Source organism: Sorex fumeus, unplaced genomic scaffold (genome assembly GCF_029834395.1).
Source record: "Sorex fumeus unplaced genomic scaffold, SorFum_2.1 ptg000061l, whole genome shotgun sequence".
Classification (NCBI taxonomy): domain Eukaryota; kingdom Metazoa; phylum Chordata; class Mammalia; order Eulipotyphla; family Soricidae; genus Sorex; species Sorex fumeus.
In genome coordinates this window covers 21,193,908-21,209,918 of record NW_026606118.1, presented here as the reverse complement: position 1 = coordinate 21,209,918, position 16,011 = coordinate 21,193,908, and the positions used below count along the sequence as shown (strand labels likewise).

General features: G+C 41.7%; 1 protein-coding gene across 3 annotated transcripts in view; it reads left to right on the top strand.

Moving 5' to 3' along the window:
• PHACTR2 (phosphatase and actin regulator 2) overlaps positions 1-16,011 on the top strand; it is a 308,176-nt gene that overhangs the window by 258,648 nt on the left and 33,517 nt on the right. For all 3 annotated transcript variants that reach the window (XM_056126232.1, XM_056126233.1, XM_056126231.1), the window contains 3 exons: positions 3,107-3,162; positions 9,415-9,476; positions 12,097-12,234. In XM_056126232.1, the coding sequence (XP_055982207.1) occupies positions 3,107-3,162; positions 9,415-9,476; positions 12,097-12,234 (256 nt within the window). The remainder of the gene's footprint in view (positions 1-3,106; positions 3,163-9,414; positions 9,477-12,096; positions 12,235-16,011) is intronic.

Genomic DNA, 16,011 nt, shown 5'->3' with positions numbered 1-16,011 from the left:
AGCAGGCAGGGCATTTTCCTTGCTCGCAGTCAACTTGGGTTCAATCTGCAGCATCCCATATAGTCCCCCAAGCCCACCAGGAGTAATTCCTGAACACAGACAGACACAGGAGTTAGCCATGAGCACCACTGGGTGTGGCCCTCTCAGAGAGAGAGAGAGAGAAGGAGGGAGAGGGAAAGAGGACTTGTCCAGAGAGAGCCATGAGAGTGAGTTCTGCCCTAGAGTCAAAGAAAGGAATCGCATATCTCAGGTTGAGCTTTGGGTAGCCCCATGATGGAATGCACTAAAGGAATCTTGTGTGTGTATGGCATTGGGGGTCGAATGCAGGTTCATGCCTTTGGTTGCTGAGCCATATCCGTGGCCCTCCCAGCCATCAAGTTTGAGCACATTTAGATCTGAGTTGCTTGGTTGATTTATTTAGCTCTGTATAAACAACAGGAATTGTACCTCAACCTGGAATTCCACGGCAGAAATTTGAATGTGGGAGAAAATTCCTTTACCTGCTTGGAATTACAAGAATTCTCTGCATACTGTGTACATACAGTGTTGCCATGTGGATATTTTGGCGTGCTGTCTATTTTAATGGAGGACTGGGCTGGAGGCTATGGGATTTAGTGCAGAACCATCCAGTCTGGTTGACTGAAAATCACCAGGAGAGACCCCTGAATCCACTACCTGGGATCCTCCCCATTTTTATCATTCACATACACACATATTTAATAAAATGCTGAAAATTAAATCCAGTGCTGGCAACTTTATTAACAATGGGGTGCATTTACATTGTCCTTCTTTCGCATTTTTCAAGAATAACTTACATGAAAAAAAAATCTATTTCTTGATGTGGTAGTTCCATCCCAAGGCAGAAGTCATCCAAAAGGAGAGGAAAAAAACACAGCTCTTTATTTTGAAAATATATTTCTTTCCAAGCTGTCGGTGGCAATGAGAAGTTAAAATAAGCCTGGCATTCAAAATCAGGGAACTGTCGAAGAACGTTGTGAGACATTGGCTTTGATGGAGCAATTTTTCTTGCTTCTTCACTGGGGTTTCTTGGAGATGATGTTCGAGCTTCTCTGGAGAGAGTCAGGGAAGTGTGAATGCGCTTTGTGGGTGGGATGGTTAGGGAATTCACCCAACTAGAACAGCAACTCAAAGATCTGTTTTATATGAGGATTCTGCTTCATCTGCCAGAAATTTGAGAGCCTCTGTAAATATACACGCAGACCATAGCGATGATTTTTTTTTTTATCAAAGGAAAGGGTTTTTGGTCATGCCAGTGTAAATTTTGTAGCACACAGGCTCACTAACATTCAATAAGAAATAACCCATAGTTCTGGCCTTAGAAAAGTCCTTCTCTTCTAGTACAGAGGCAGAATTATAGATTGCACACGGGGTCACTGTAAAGTTCAAACAGCAAAGTCAAGTGATCCTGGTCGGAGGCCTGGCTCTGAGGCTCACAAGTGTTTGTTTTGTCACAGGCAAGGGACATTCAATTTTGATACAATATTTAAATTTTAATGGTGTCTGTTATTCTGACATTTCTGTGATAGCAGTAATTTAGAATTGATAGTTTGTTTAAAGTTTAACTTTCATGTATATTAATTTAATTTGCACAGAGACCATCCAAAGGTAGTATTTTCCTTTGATTAGCAGCAAATTAATGATGTAAACATGACCAGGAACAAATTTACAGACGGTGATTCAGACCTGGATGTCATATTTTATATATATGTGGGCGTTTGCCTTGCGTGTGGCCGGCTTGGCCGAGCCGGGTTCAATTCCTCTGCCCCTCTCGAAGAGCCTGGCAAGCTACTGAGAGTATCTCGCCTGGACAGCAAAACCTGGCAAGCTACCCGTGGTGTATTCGATATGCCAAATACAGTAACAACAAGTCTCACAATGGAGACATTACTGGGCCTGCTTGAGCAAATCAATGAACAATGGGAGGACAGTGCTGCAGTGCTACACACACACACACACACACACACACACACACACACACACACACACACGTATCTTAAGTTGTGATTTATAGCACGTTATGTAATATATATCATAAGTTCATTTGATGTCACGAAAATCGTACTTCATGTAACATGTACACTGTAGATTGATCATCTCCTGAATTTGTATGGTCTCTTGAGCAGTAGTATTTTTTCAGGTCACCATTTTACCTCCTATATTTAATCAGGGCTGAGGCTGAGGTGCTCTGAGACCAAAGAGGGGAGTGGACTGTTCCAGCTGAGGCCCTTTCACACATGCTTGCTTATTTTTCACATGTTCGCAGGTAGCTGGGCTGTTGTCCAGGTTAGGCGGGGAGAGGAGGAAGATTTCACCCATTCTTGCAGCCAGAGTGGCACCCGGTTTCCATTTGTCTTAATTCTCTTTTTCTCACAGTCATGAATAGTCAAATCTACACGATGCAAGCTGATTTACAGGACCCCGTGTCCATGGAAAAGAGAAGAGCAAGCCAGGAAGATAGTAAAGGGACATAGTACAGGATAGTAAAGGAGTTCAAGCACTTTCCTTGTACGAGCAGACCCCAGTTATAATCCCTGACACCATATAGAATTTCCATGTATACCACCAGGAGTCATCCCTGAACACAGAGAAGGAGTAATCCCTGAGCACTACTCAATGTGGCCCCCAAACCAAATAAAATAAGAGGGAAAAAATCACAAAATAAGTAAGAGGGGCAAAGGAAGAGACAAGGCGTGGAGAGAGGGTGAAGAAGGGGGGAAGAAAGGAGAGAACGTGCACAGTCATTTTGAGGGTAAAAAAATGGGAGTTTAAAAAAATACGTCTATATCGTATTGTAAGAATCCTGTCATGGAACCACACCTTGCTAGTGGGGAGATAGAAATTGTAGCTGGAAGCTATAGTTAAAGGGGGTGCCTAGTGTCTGCGGTCAGAGTGGATTAATGACTTGTGGTCTCCACCATAATATCTTCTGCAGATGGAAAGAGGGATAGTATTTAGATATTTTAATGTATTTTTGTTTCTCAAAACAGGAAAAAAATAGAGAATTACTATTTTTTTTTGCATCCTACTGGAGAAGTCTTTTGTTGAATGTAATAAACATGAATCTTGTTTTACCTTTTTATCATAGGCGACTCAGTCAGAGGCCCACAACTGAAGAATTGGAGCAAAGAAATATTCTAAAACGTAAGTGTCCTATAGTGTACGGTGACTGGGTCACCACTAACAGAGTTCCTCGAGAGACCATCATAACCCTTAAACACTAGCAACCATAATATATTTTCCCACAGATAATTAAATGGCCCCCTTCTATAACATTTGTATATGATTGTTTATATAATATTTTAAAATTGTTTATTGACACTTGTAGTTCATTGTATGATTTTTGAGTCTCCTACCCCCAGACCAGAGTTGTAGTAGCATCAGTTTTTTTCAAGAAAGATGAAATTCATTAACAGCACTGTGAATTCCAGTTTCTAAAATAAAACTTTTCAAAAAGAGAGATAAAATATATTTCTGTGTCCTTTCACCTAAATACTGACTAGGAGAAAATGCTCTAATCTGGTTGTAAATAATTGTCAAAGAGAAGGCCAAATATTCCACAAGGAAATAAATCAAATAGTCCTATATCGTTGTTGTTGGCAGGCTTAACAAATAATTCCATTTAAAATAATTATGGTAAAAGACAATTTTCATTTCATCTTATTTTCCATAGTTATGATAAACTCTATTTCTCTCTTGATTTATTTATAATTTCTTTGCACTTAAGTGTCCTAGTTCACTTTCCTATTTTCTTTGACTGTTTTTCACTCTCCACATTGGTATAAGTTCTCAGAATTCAAATGCTGGAGAGTTCCATAAAGTGAATTGAAGCACGGCGTGCCCTGCTATAGTTTGGCAATGCGGTTACTATAGCCACCCTGAGTTAAATAATGGGTATTTTTTTTAAATGGAAACCATGCTGTGGTTTTATATATTATTAACCCAGTTCCAAAAATGCTTTTTCTGGTAATAAAACACCAAAAAGCAAGGATGAACAGAGCCCAGAGAATACTAAGACAGTTTTGAGGCATGGCTGTGCAAATCTTTTTCTGTCTGGTTCTTGGGATTCAGTTGTGCCTATCGGGCTGATCCCCAATGTCCAGCCAATGATGCTTTCTTTCCTCAAGGTAAGAAAAAAGTTAGGAATGTATTTATTTATACTGCAACTGCTATTCCTAACCCAACAGTGAACACTGAACAGTGAGAGGGATTGTTTTCCATGGAATATTTTTCACTGGCTGTTTGTGGACATCACAGGAATAGAACTCAAGAATGGATTGAAGTGGCCCGCCATGTGTAAAAAGTGCTAGTTTCGAGAGGAAAAAGGTCAAAGCTAGCAAGGGAAAACACAGCCAGAAACTTGTGGCTTAACTTTTGAAAGATAGGAAAGCAGTATCTAATTTTGATGACCAAACACACCCCAAAAGACGGATGGCTCTTGATAATAGGTTCCTGGAAAATATTTATTCAGTGCTATTTTAACAAATGCAGACCATAAGCTCCCGAGATTTATGAGATTATGTCTCCCTTGGATGCCTCCCGAGGGGAAAAGGAAAGTGCACATTCGAGGTACTTCTTTCCTGCTCCTGTGAGACTAGCCGAGCCAAGCCATGCGGGCGTTTGGATCTTTGAGGAACTGTCTCAGAGGGCTAGAAATTTATTACTTGTTGATCTTAAGTGCTGTGTTGGCTTTTGGGCCCTGTTTTCCTGGAGGTCCGGGAAAGTGTAAAAGGCCAAAGTCAACGTCAGATGCGACTCCAGCCGTTTTTTCACTTCCTTCATAGTTTGTGGAAGCCTGCTTACTCTGGAAACTAAAGCCACGTTTCCATTCTGGAAGGGCCGATAACCAGCCTCTGATCTCCTGATGTGAGGTCTGAGGGCCAAGAGAAGCAGAGGGGAGACCAAGAGGCCCGGGAGGGCTCACTGGGGCATCCGATGGAGCCTGCTCAGGAAGCCCCAGGGTCGCCTTTCCACCTGTCACCCACCCCCTGCCTCTGTGGGGGTCTGCTGCTGGGATTGCGCTTGTTCACCTTTTGTTTGAAAACCAAGATCTGTGGGTGCCATGGTATGTTTTTTTTTTCTTTTTGGGTCACACCCGGCGATGCACAGAGGTTACTCCTGGCTCTGCACTCAGGAGTTACCCATGACAGTGCTCAGGGGACCATATGGGATGCAGGGAATCAAACCCGGGTTGGCCGCGTGCAAGGCAAACGCCCTACCTGCTGTGCTATCTCTCCAGCCCCGGCTTTTTTTAAATTTGTTTTTTAATTTTTTTTATTTTAGATGAATCACCTTGAGGTACAGTTACAGACTTACAAACTTATTACATTCCAGTCATACAATGATAGAGTATCCATCCCTCCACCAGTGCCCATTTTCCACCACCAGTGTTCCGAGTATCCCTCCCACCGCCCCATATTCCCGCCTCTGTGGCAGGCAGGTTCTCTTTAACTCACTCTGCCCTTTAGGATGTTACAGTTTGCAATATGGGTACCAAGTGTTCATCATGTTTGGTCCATAGTCAGCTCTCAGCATGCATCTCCCATCCAAGCATCATTTACTTGGTGGTCCCTTCTCTATCTGAGCCCGCCATGGGATGTTTGAAAGGACAGAAGGACACTTTGTTTCAACTAGGTCATCTTTTCTCTACAGGTCAGGGAACTCAGTCACAGCATTCTGAGCACATCCCCTAGTTTAATTTAAAAACATATCTCCAATGACTATGTTAACTGTGTTTCTTTCTGTCTATCCTTACCCACCCCCACCTCCACCCTTTACACAGTATGGGTCTGCTGAGGTACATCTCCAGCCCTATACAGACAACTTTTACCCAGGACAAAAACCAGTCTTATTCCTAGGTGGCACTCTCAGTATTACCCTTGGCTTGAACTCGGTTCTGTGTGAATGCCTTTTGAGTGTATTTTTAAGCAGAGGTACTGAGTTTTAATTAGTAGTGCATTTTAGAACAAGGTCCCTAATGTTGCTAAAATGAAATGTGAATTTTGGTTCCTGAAAGGATTAGTTTTTGCTAGTAGTGATGTCTGTGCAACACCTTTTATGAAACAGGGACAGAAATGTATATTCACTCAGCTTATTCAACTCATTGCAGTTCCAATGATCCTGTCGAGGAAATAGCCATTGAATTTTGCATTATGTGTCCTCTGCATTGTATGTTGAATTTTTTAATATATGCCTAAAGTTAAAAGAATTTGTACACTTCCTACCGATCTACCTACCATTTACACCTTATTTCATTACATCTTGCTTTAGTATCTATCCATTGAGCAGCCTTATTTTTGATGCATATCACAGTAAGCCTATACATGTATTTTCATTCATTTTTATTCTTAATAGTCATATGGATGCATATAAAAAGGGGGCGAAGTAAAGCCACAGAAATGTTTGGTTTGGTTTTAAAAACATACTTTCGCTGCAGCAGTAATTTCAGAAATAAAGTATTCCAGTTGCTTCCATTTCTGAGAGTTTCTTGTTTTTCCTTTGAGCCCATTTACAGGAGACTCTGGGCAATACTAGACAAGCAGGTTTCCTGTCATGCACAGTGCTCTTCAACCACATGTATTGTTTGTATGTTTATGGAAAGTACTTCCTGTGGCTATTCTAAAATGTTTTCCCCTCTCTACTCAAAGGAGAGGGCAACATTAGTCAAAGAGTCACATTGCTTCCTTCAAGAATAGCCTGCCAAGACTACTTAAAGTCACCAGAAGACATATGTCCTACTTTACAATTAGCCTTCCGGTCAGTCAGAAATGAAGGAAATGGTGCAGAAAGAATCAGTGGAAACTTCAGAACTAAGTTGAAAACTTAACCTTGACTTCTCTGTCAGAGATTTTACAACATGCCTCACTCCAGACTGGGAAAAGTGTCATGTTGGCTTCCCTGTGTTCCACGCCCTCTTTATTTCAATTCTCCAACATGGGAAATATAAGGAACTAAGTTCTTGGTGTTTAAAAAAAAAACAAAGGATTCCCTGGAACCAGCATGTGGCAGTGGTACAAGATAGTCCAGCATCCTGGGCATGGACTGACCTTGAGTTTGAGCCTCACCACACAGTCTCCCGTGGTGTACTGGGGTGACCGAGGTAATCCCTGTCATCTAAGGGCCCGAGCAAACACTTGGACCCTCACATTGCACAGATGGCCAGCTTGGTCAAGAATTGCAACAAGTGACCATGGAGTCCTTGACACCCACACCCGGAGTATCTCTTAAGAGTCTTCTACCCCCAAAAGTCTCTATTTAACTCCCCAAACTGCAATTGGCCCTTCATTATTTTCAGACATCACTTTCACCTAGATGTACATTGGCTTCATGGGGCAAAATTTTCTAATATTTCCTTCAAGGAAATTTTTTTTTTGTATTTCAGGCAAATGAAAGCATTCATCGGCTTTGCTTCCTCTTGGATTTTTTTTTTGCCTTTAAAATGCGTGTTTTAAAATGTAGCATCATCACTTTATACAAAGAATGATTGAAATTTCTTTAGCGTTACATTTTCATTTCATTATATCATCTATGGCCTGATCTTGTAATATCCTGATTTAAATCACATAAACCACAGGTCTGGCATTTACCTAAATTTAAAATTCTGTTTAATTTAAAATTCATATGCCTCATTCAACTCTTGTGACATCTATTTTTACCTTAAAGATGTATTTTGAGTATATCAAAAAATACATGTCTTGTGAAACCATTAGAAAAGCCTCCTATTTTTTTTTTCTTTTTGGGTCACACCCAGCAATGCTCAGGGGTTACTTAGTCCTGGCTCTGCGCTCAGGAATCACTCCTGGCGGTGCTTAGGGGACCATATGGGATGCTGAGACTCAAACCCAGGTTGCTATGTGCAAGGCAAACACCCTACCTGCTGTGCTATCGCTCCAGCCCCAAAGCCTCCTATTTTCATAGGAAGAAATCTGAGCCTTAGCCAAATTTGATGGACACTCAGAGGCACTAAGTGAAAGCATGCTAACTAGTTTTCTCTGTTTCTTTGTTTGGGGGCCATATCTGGTGGTCCTCTTGAAGTGCTGGGAACTGAGCCAGGGTCAAACACATTCAGGACAAGTTCCTTAATAACACCATTCTACCTCTAGGACCCTGGAACTAGTTGTTTCTTATCTTGCAGAACAAGTTTACTCCTTGTCTAAATAACTAGAGCGATCATTCTCTTTCATAGAAAAATGAAATGAATTATTTAAAAGAATTATTCATTTGGGTGGATTGAATTAGATGAATTTAGAAAGGAACTTTCCTCCATCTAATTAAGGAAAATTAACAGAGAACTTAAAATGTTCAGCTACCTTGTTGACATTTTACTCATGATAACATTCATCTTACTAATAATAAATCTCTTAAAGATAGAAATTTATTTATAAATTTTATTTATAAATAAGTAAAGGATATTTTTATTTTTGATTATTTTGTTTGACCCTTTATCCAATGTGATTTTCCTACAATAGAATTCCTAAGAGTACTTTCTAAAAGATAAACTTTTGTAAGCATTATTATCTAAGTAGTAAAAATCTTTGCTCACTTTTTGGACAATGATATGCTGAAACAACAGAGAGATGTTAATCAAATACATAACCATTCAAATCCCAAAGTGTGTTTATTTCTTTTAAATTTTTGGACATTTTCCCCTTGATTCCATCTGATGAAAAGCCTTCATTTAAGTTGGCTATTAAATTGTACTGCTTGGTAAAGCACTAGAGAAAGAGAAGACTTTGGAAAGTCAGAGTCACAAGAAAATAAATAATCTCCAACAACAGTACATCATAACCCCATTCAGAACGTTCTGGTTTGAAAGTGAAATCCAAAGAAATGATTATATTCTGCTTCTATGGAAACCAGAGTAGACAAATCAAGTATTTTGGTTGGACTTGAATGGGAATCAGCAACTCAGACATGCATCAGATGGTTCTAATTTGTTCTTTTGATATGTCTCAGATTTTCCCATGAAGACTAAATCCAGAAGTAAATTTTTATCTGAATTCTGAGAATTGTGCTTATAAGCCCATGAGATGATCAGCAGTGAAATATTTTGACCTGGAAAATGCTATATCGACATTCCTGGGTTTTGTTTTTCTTTTTTTTTTTTAAATAGAATAAAAGTCAAGAAGTTTACAATTGAAAAACAATTTCTATAGGGAAAAAGTTCTCTCTCTCCCTCTCTCTCCATATATATACATATATATACACATATCTACGTACATAATGTATGTAATTATGACTGATTTCCTGTAAAATCCTTTGACAGATTTTTCAAAGATGTTTGTGGAGATCAGTATCTGCTGGAGTAAAATAATTGTGATCTAATTTACTTTTTTCTGATTGTAAAATCATTTACAGTAGCTGAGTTATCATGTCTTTCCCTTCATTAATATACAGAAAAGAATGAAGAAGAAGAACAAGAAGCAAAAATGGAACTTAAACGCAGACTCAGCAGAAAGGTGATGAAACTATGAATACTAATTGAGTGTCTGTGTTTTGAGATATACTTCATTTTCTAAATGCAAATTATCTCTCTACATGAAAATTTGATGTTGAGGGATAATTATTCCTACTAGTCTACTAAACTGATCATGGCTTTATAATCAGCATAATGCATGCAATATAAATTGTGTTTTTACTTGTAATTGCATGATATCTAACTTTTGGAAAGTTAGTAATCCAGAGTTCTAAATTGCATTTCCTGCTTGTAAAAATAACATATAATCTGTGTGAAAAAATTAATGCAGAAAGGAGTTTTTAAAATGAACAAAAAAAAAGGAAAAGGAAATGATTAAAATTTTCCTTCCGAGTTAGTGATTACTAACATTTCAAAGTGTAGTATTAAAATTGTTTCTGCCTCCCATGTAGTCCTAAAATATTAAATAGCTATTTTTATTGCTACCAAGTATTTGCCACTCACTATTCCATATCTGAGCTGGGTAAGTAATTTATGAAGCGAACTTATTGATTCTACCTGCCTGCTTTAATACTGCCTGAATTAACAGAATGCGTACTTGCCAAACTTAAGGCAACTGTTTCCACTCATTTATGCGAATAGAAGACTGATACCAGGCCCATAGTTTGTTTAATTTTGTTTTCTGTATTAAAATAATAGGATTGGCGACGTAGCTGAGGGACAGAGCATTCACCTTGCACATGTAGATCTTGGGTTCAGTCCCCAACACCAGAAAAACAATAATTAAAAAATTAATAGCCTTAGAACAGATCTCTGCTTAAACATTACAAATGTTTATCCAGCAATTTTTCCGGCACATTCTTTCACACCCAGAGAAACATAGTGTGGATAAACTATGGCACCTGCATTGAAGTGTCGCTTAACTCATTGATATCTGAAATCACTGGAGAGTCCACAGACAAAATAAATAAATAAAAAGCATTTTCTTTTTGAGCCACACCTGGCTCTATTCTGGGCTTATTGATCCCATCTGCACTCGGGGATCACTCCCGGTAGGACTCAGGAGGCCAAGCGGGGTGCTGGATCTTAAACCCACGTGGGCTGGGTGCAAGGTCAGCAGTTCTACCCACTTACAGCCTGAAGATGACCATTCAGACCCTGCCCCCACCTGCTTTGATCGCCTAGAGTTCCGTGCCGTAGTGCAGGTTACCCATGGCCCAAATAGCCAGCCCGTGATGGGCGCCATTCCTGAAGGTTGAGACTGGAGGGAGAATTTCTCACTTGTGGGGCCAGTCGCTTTGGGCCGTCCCGTGGGGCAAGGCTTTCTCTCCCTGTGGGCACCTGCCCCTCTCTGGAGAGGCAGTTGAGGAGCTAGTGCTACAGATGACACCCCAGCTGCAAGTCTAACGCAACCACTTACACTATTCCTTTATCCGTTGCCTGCCAGGTCTATTGGAAGCTAGAAGGAGCTGCATTTGCCATCCCCAAGCTCAGGCTGGTTCAGATTGTAGACCCAGGACTTCCAAGCGCCCATGTATGCCTTGAATGTTAGATCATCGACATAGCTCAGACTCCATTTCTGCTCAGCAGGAAACTGAGGTTCAGGAAAAGGGTTTTTTTGTTGTTTTTTTGTTTTTTGTTTTTGACCACCAATGTGCCATGCTCAAGCCTCTTGCAAATGAGGATTACCTCCAGAGATCACTTAGACTGGAGAGTCTGGCTCGGTGTGGAGCAGTATGAGTGGAAGGAAAAGGAGGGGGCCCCCAGGGATGATACCTTGCCCCTGAAAAAGACCACAAAAGTGTGAACTTTGGTAGCAAAGAGTAGCTGATGCCAGTAAACCTAGAGGCGAGATTTCTTGAAGCACTTAGAACCACTCTTGCCTTCTTCCTGGGCTTAAGAAAGGACCAAGAGAGGATACTGGAGAAAGGATTTGGTGGCTTTAACTCTAAGTTTGATTTTGACAGGGCGTCAGAGGAAGCCGAATGATCAGAAGTGCCCTCCAGGGTGCCACTGACTCTCAGCAGCTGTGGCTCCCCTAGAAGGCATTTCTGTACCATCTTCTCCTCCTCATTGCTGCCCAACAGCCATCCGAGGCCCCAGGATGAATTTCTGAGGGGGCCGGGCTGGTCTTTCCACCCGGTGGAGGTTGTAACTGGCCCCCAGCTGCCGGACCATTTCTTTGGTTCTAACATGGTACATTTCCGTCTTACAGGCTTCCTGTCATCAGAGCAGAGTGTGTTTTAGTCTCCTCTCTGAAAGTTGCAGAACTTGGGGTGCTCACCCCCAAACCAGCCATCCTCTATCTAGATTCCTGCGGTGTCTGTTTGTCCATGTTCCCTGTTGCAGGGATGACAGATGCCTTTATCCCAGTGCCAGGAAACTGGAGGAATGGGGGGGGGGGGGGGGGGGAGGAATAGCATCACGCAGATGGTTGCCAAAGACGGTGACCTATCTAACAATGATGATTTTTATAGTCGCAAAATTAGGGCACACTGCTTTCTAGTTCTCATTAGAAATTCCCAAGGCTACTGTTTTTTTTTTCCCCCCAATCTGAAAGTGACCTTCTTTCACCAAAACTTGGAAGTGCTCTAGAGAAAACTTGCCACTGGGAGGCTGTGAGTGGCTTACTGATGTCATTTCCCCACCCCCATCCTCTGCAGCTCAGCCTGAGACCCACGGTGGCAGAACTCCAAGCTCGAAGGATCCTGCGGTTTAACGAGTACGTGGAAGTCACCGATTCTCCCGACTACGATCGCCGAGCAGATAAGCCCTGGGCCAGACTGACGCCTGCAGACAAGGCAAGAACCCTCATGGCTCTTGCCATGAGGATTTAGTTTCTTTGCAACTTTATTGCTTTTCCAAAAGCATACAAAGCAACTAAGACATCCACACGCTGACTCAGTCATCCGAGAAGGATGAATAATCCGAAATACTTCCAAGCAATAGCCCTCTGCTCTTGTCTTTCCCGCCTCTTGCTTCATTTTGTGTGGATTCTACTACTTAGTTGGGTTTCTCCACACCGTTCCATCAACGATACTCTGGACATAGGACACTTCCTGCTCTCTTCCTACTAAAAAAGCACAGGACTTTAGATCAGATACAGTCTTTTTTTTTTTTCCTGTTTTTGAGTCACACCCAGCGATGCACAGGTGTTACTCCTGGCTCATGCACTCAGGAATTACTTCTGGCAGTGCTTGGGGGACCATGTGGGATGCTGGGAATCGAACCCGGGTTGGCCACATGCAAGGCAAACACCCTACTCGCTGTGCTATCATTCCAGTCCGGATCAGATACAGTCTTTATGTCAAGTGTTAACAATGGCTAACGTTTCTTTCCCAATCCTGATCCTACCACATTTCCTGCCATATTTGTCCTTTAATTTTGTGTAAGTTGTGAATCATATCACCTCTGGTGAAGTATATATAATTAAACATTTTTTACATAAGCAGCATTCATTTTTAGAACACACATTAAGAGCAAGAGAGAGAGAACAGCGGGTAAGGTGCTTGTCTTGCACGCAGCCAATTGGGTCCTATCTCCGGCATCCTATATGGTCCCCTCAAGAGTAAATCCTGAGAGCAAAGCCAGGAGTAACCCCCGAGCACTGCTGGGTTTGCCCCTTTTAACCAAACAAACAAAAAAAAAACATGAAAAATGTTTTAAAACAAAGGGTACCACTTATATTTTAAAAATAAACCTGCTTTGCTAATTCTGCCTCCTAGATTAGTATTGTATCACTTTGTTCTAGATGAGTTCTAGAACAGCGGGTGATATAGTATATGGTCACTGTCACTGTCACTGTCCTCCTGTTCATCGATTTGCTTGAGCGGTCACCAATAACGTCTGCATTGTGAGACTTGTTGCTACTGTTTTTGGAATCTTGAATATGCCACGGAGACCTTGCCAGGCTTTGCCGTGCGGGTGGAATTCTCTCAGTGGCTTGCCAGGCTCTCTGAGAGGGGTGAAAGAATTGAACCCAGGTTGGCTGCATGCAAGGCAAACACCCTACCCAATATGCTATTGCTCTGGCCCATAGTATATGGTATAGTGATATTATCATATTGAGTAGCACAGCACAGCACATAGGAGTCCCTCTGAGCTCAGCAATTGCCTTGCATTCCCCCTCTTCCCCTAAATAGTAAAGTACCAGAGGTACCTTTGTATTCGTCATCTGCCTTCTGATTTTTTTGTTTTTGGAGTTGTTTTTCTTTTTTTCAGTTTAACTACTTTTCTATATATTCCTAACCTAGATAGATGGATTAATGTACAAACAGATAGATATTTCTTAGTTTTGCCTTTCTTGGGGCTTGCATGATAGAATCATACAGTGTTCATATGGATGTTGGGCTATTTAGTCAACACAGAAGTTCTGGGTTGATTCGGCAGTTCTTTTTTTTTTTTCTTGAAATCAAAATGAAATACTATTTACTGACATTTTATTGAAATAATATTTTGTATATATAGAAGTCACCAATAATTATTTATGTAAGCATTGCTCTTGCTTTATTTTATTGTTGATGTTGAATTTATGGGTCTAGTCTAGAAGTTTTTTTGTTTTGTTTTGATTTGGGTTTTTTGGGCTGTACTTGATGGGGTGCTGGGATTGAACTAGTTGTCCACATGCAAGACAAGTGCCTTAGGGTTCTTGAGTGTGTATACAGATGACCCCAATTCAATCCCCAGAAGCCTATATATTCCCCAGAGCTGTACCAGAAGTGATCCCTGAGTGCACAGCCAGGAGTTAGCCCTGAGCACGGCTGGGTATGGCACAAAACCCAGAAAAATTAAAAAGTAAGGCAGTGCCTTAACCCCTTACTATCTAGTTGACCCTTAATCTTATTCTTAACCATCTTTAAGATCACCCAGTGAAGACTTTTTTTGTGTATTTTTCTTGTGATAGAATCAGGTTGTGTGACCGTTTAGCTCAAGTACTTATGCTAATCGCTTTGCAGTATGACCACTTCAACTTACCCTTACACCAGCAAGAACAAACCTCCTTTATACCAACATGTAATGGTCGGGCTTTGTAAACTCTTGTTTCTGTGTTCTTTGACAACCTAATGGTTATACAATAACATTTCATGATGCTTCTAATGTGTCCCGTTAGTTACTAGTGATATTGAGCATTTTTCATATTTGTTGGGCATATGGATTCTTTTTTTTTTTTAATGTAGGAGTACTGCTACTTATTCAGCCACTGATTAGCTGATTGAATTGGACATGAACTCCGCCTTACTTTTTTTTTTCACTGTCACTGTCCTCCTGTTGTTCATTGATTTTCTCGAGCGGGCCCAGTAATGTCTCCATTGTGAGACTTTGTTGTTACTGTATTTGGCATATTGAATACATCACGGGGAGCTTTTTTTCATTTTCTATAATTTTATTTATTGAATCACCGTGAGAGCAGTTACAAAGCTTTCGCGTTTAGGTCTCGGTCATACAGTGAAACACCCGTATCTTCACCGGTGCCCACTCTCCACCACCAAAAATCCCAGTATACCCCCATCCCACACCCTCCCCCTACCTGTGGGGCAGATGATTTCCACATTACTCTCTCTCTACTTTGATCACATTCAAATATTTTGACACCAGACCCACCATTATTATTTAGGATTTTACCCCAACACTCAGATCTGCTGAAAAGGCAACAGTAGACAATTTGTTTTCTATTGCTGGTTATGAATAACAGATGATGTCGCGTGGCTACAGTAGTGACCGCGCGATTTTGAAATTCTGATATTTTAACAATTAAATCTAGAGGGATTTCTGCCAAAACCTGCTGGGTTCCAATATTCTGAGTCTCTGGGATCATGGCCATTAAGCAGCTTAATCAGGAGCCAAAAATGCCATTAGTGGGTGACGACTCGGGGTCTCATTAGGACGGGGAGGAAAGGTCCGGCTCCACCCCCATCCCATGAGGCCCCACGTGTCTTATCACTGATGGCCCAAACCTGACTGTCCAATGACCTCTGGAGGATGGCAGCCACCAGGCCACCAGGGGGAACAGGCCAAGGCACGAAACCTATTCCCACCTGAGGTAGCCCAGCGCCAATAACCTACTGCAGGGACTGGTTGCATTTCTGCCAAAAGCCGCTGGGTTCCACGATTTGTTTCAGAGTCTCTGGGATCATGGCCATTAAACAGCTTGATCAGGAGCCAGAGAGGCCACTGTTTGTTGGCGGTGACTCGGGGTCTCATTGGGGTCAGAGGGAAATGGCCGGCTCCACAGCCATTCCGTGAGGTCCCGCATGTCTCGTCACTGCGGGCCCAAACCTGACTGTCCAATAGCCTCTGGCGGATGGTGGCCACCAAGCCACCAAGGGGGAGCAGGTGGAGGGACAGCACCCTTTCCCCCCTGGGGTGACCCAGCAACAGTAACTTACTGCAGGGTCCGGACCCATTTCTGCCAAAAGCCGCTGGGTTTCGAGATTTGTTTCTGAGTCTCTGGGATCATAGCCATTAAGCAGCTTGATGAGGAGCCAGAGAGGTCATTTGTGGGCAGCAACTTGGGGTCTCATTGGGATGGGGAGGGAAGGGCCGGCTCCACCCCCATCCCATGAGTCCCCACATGTCTT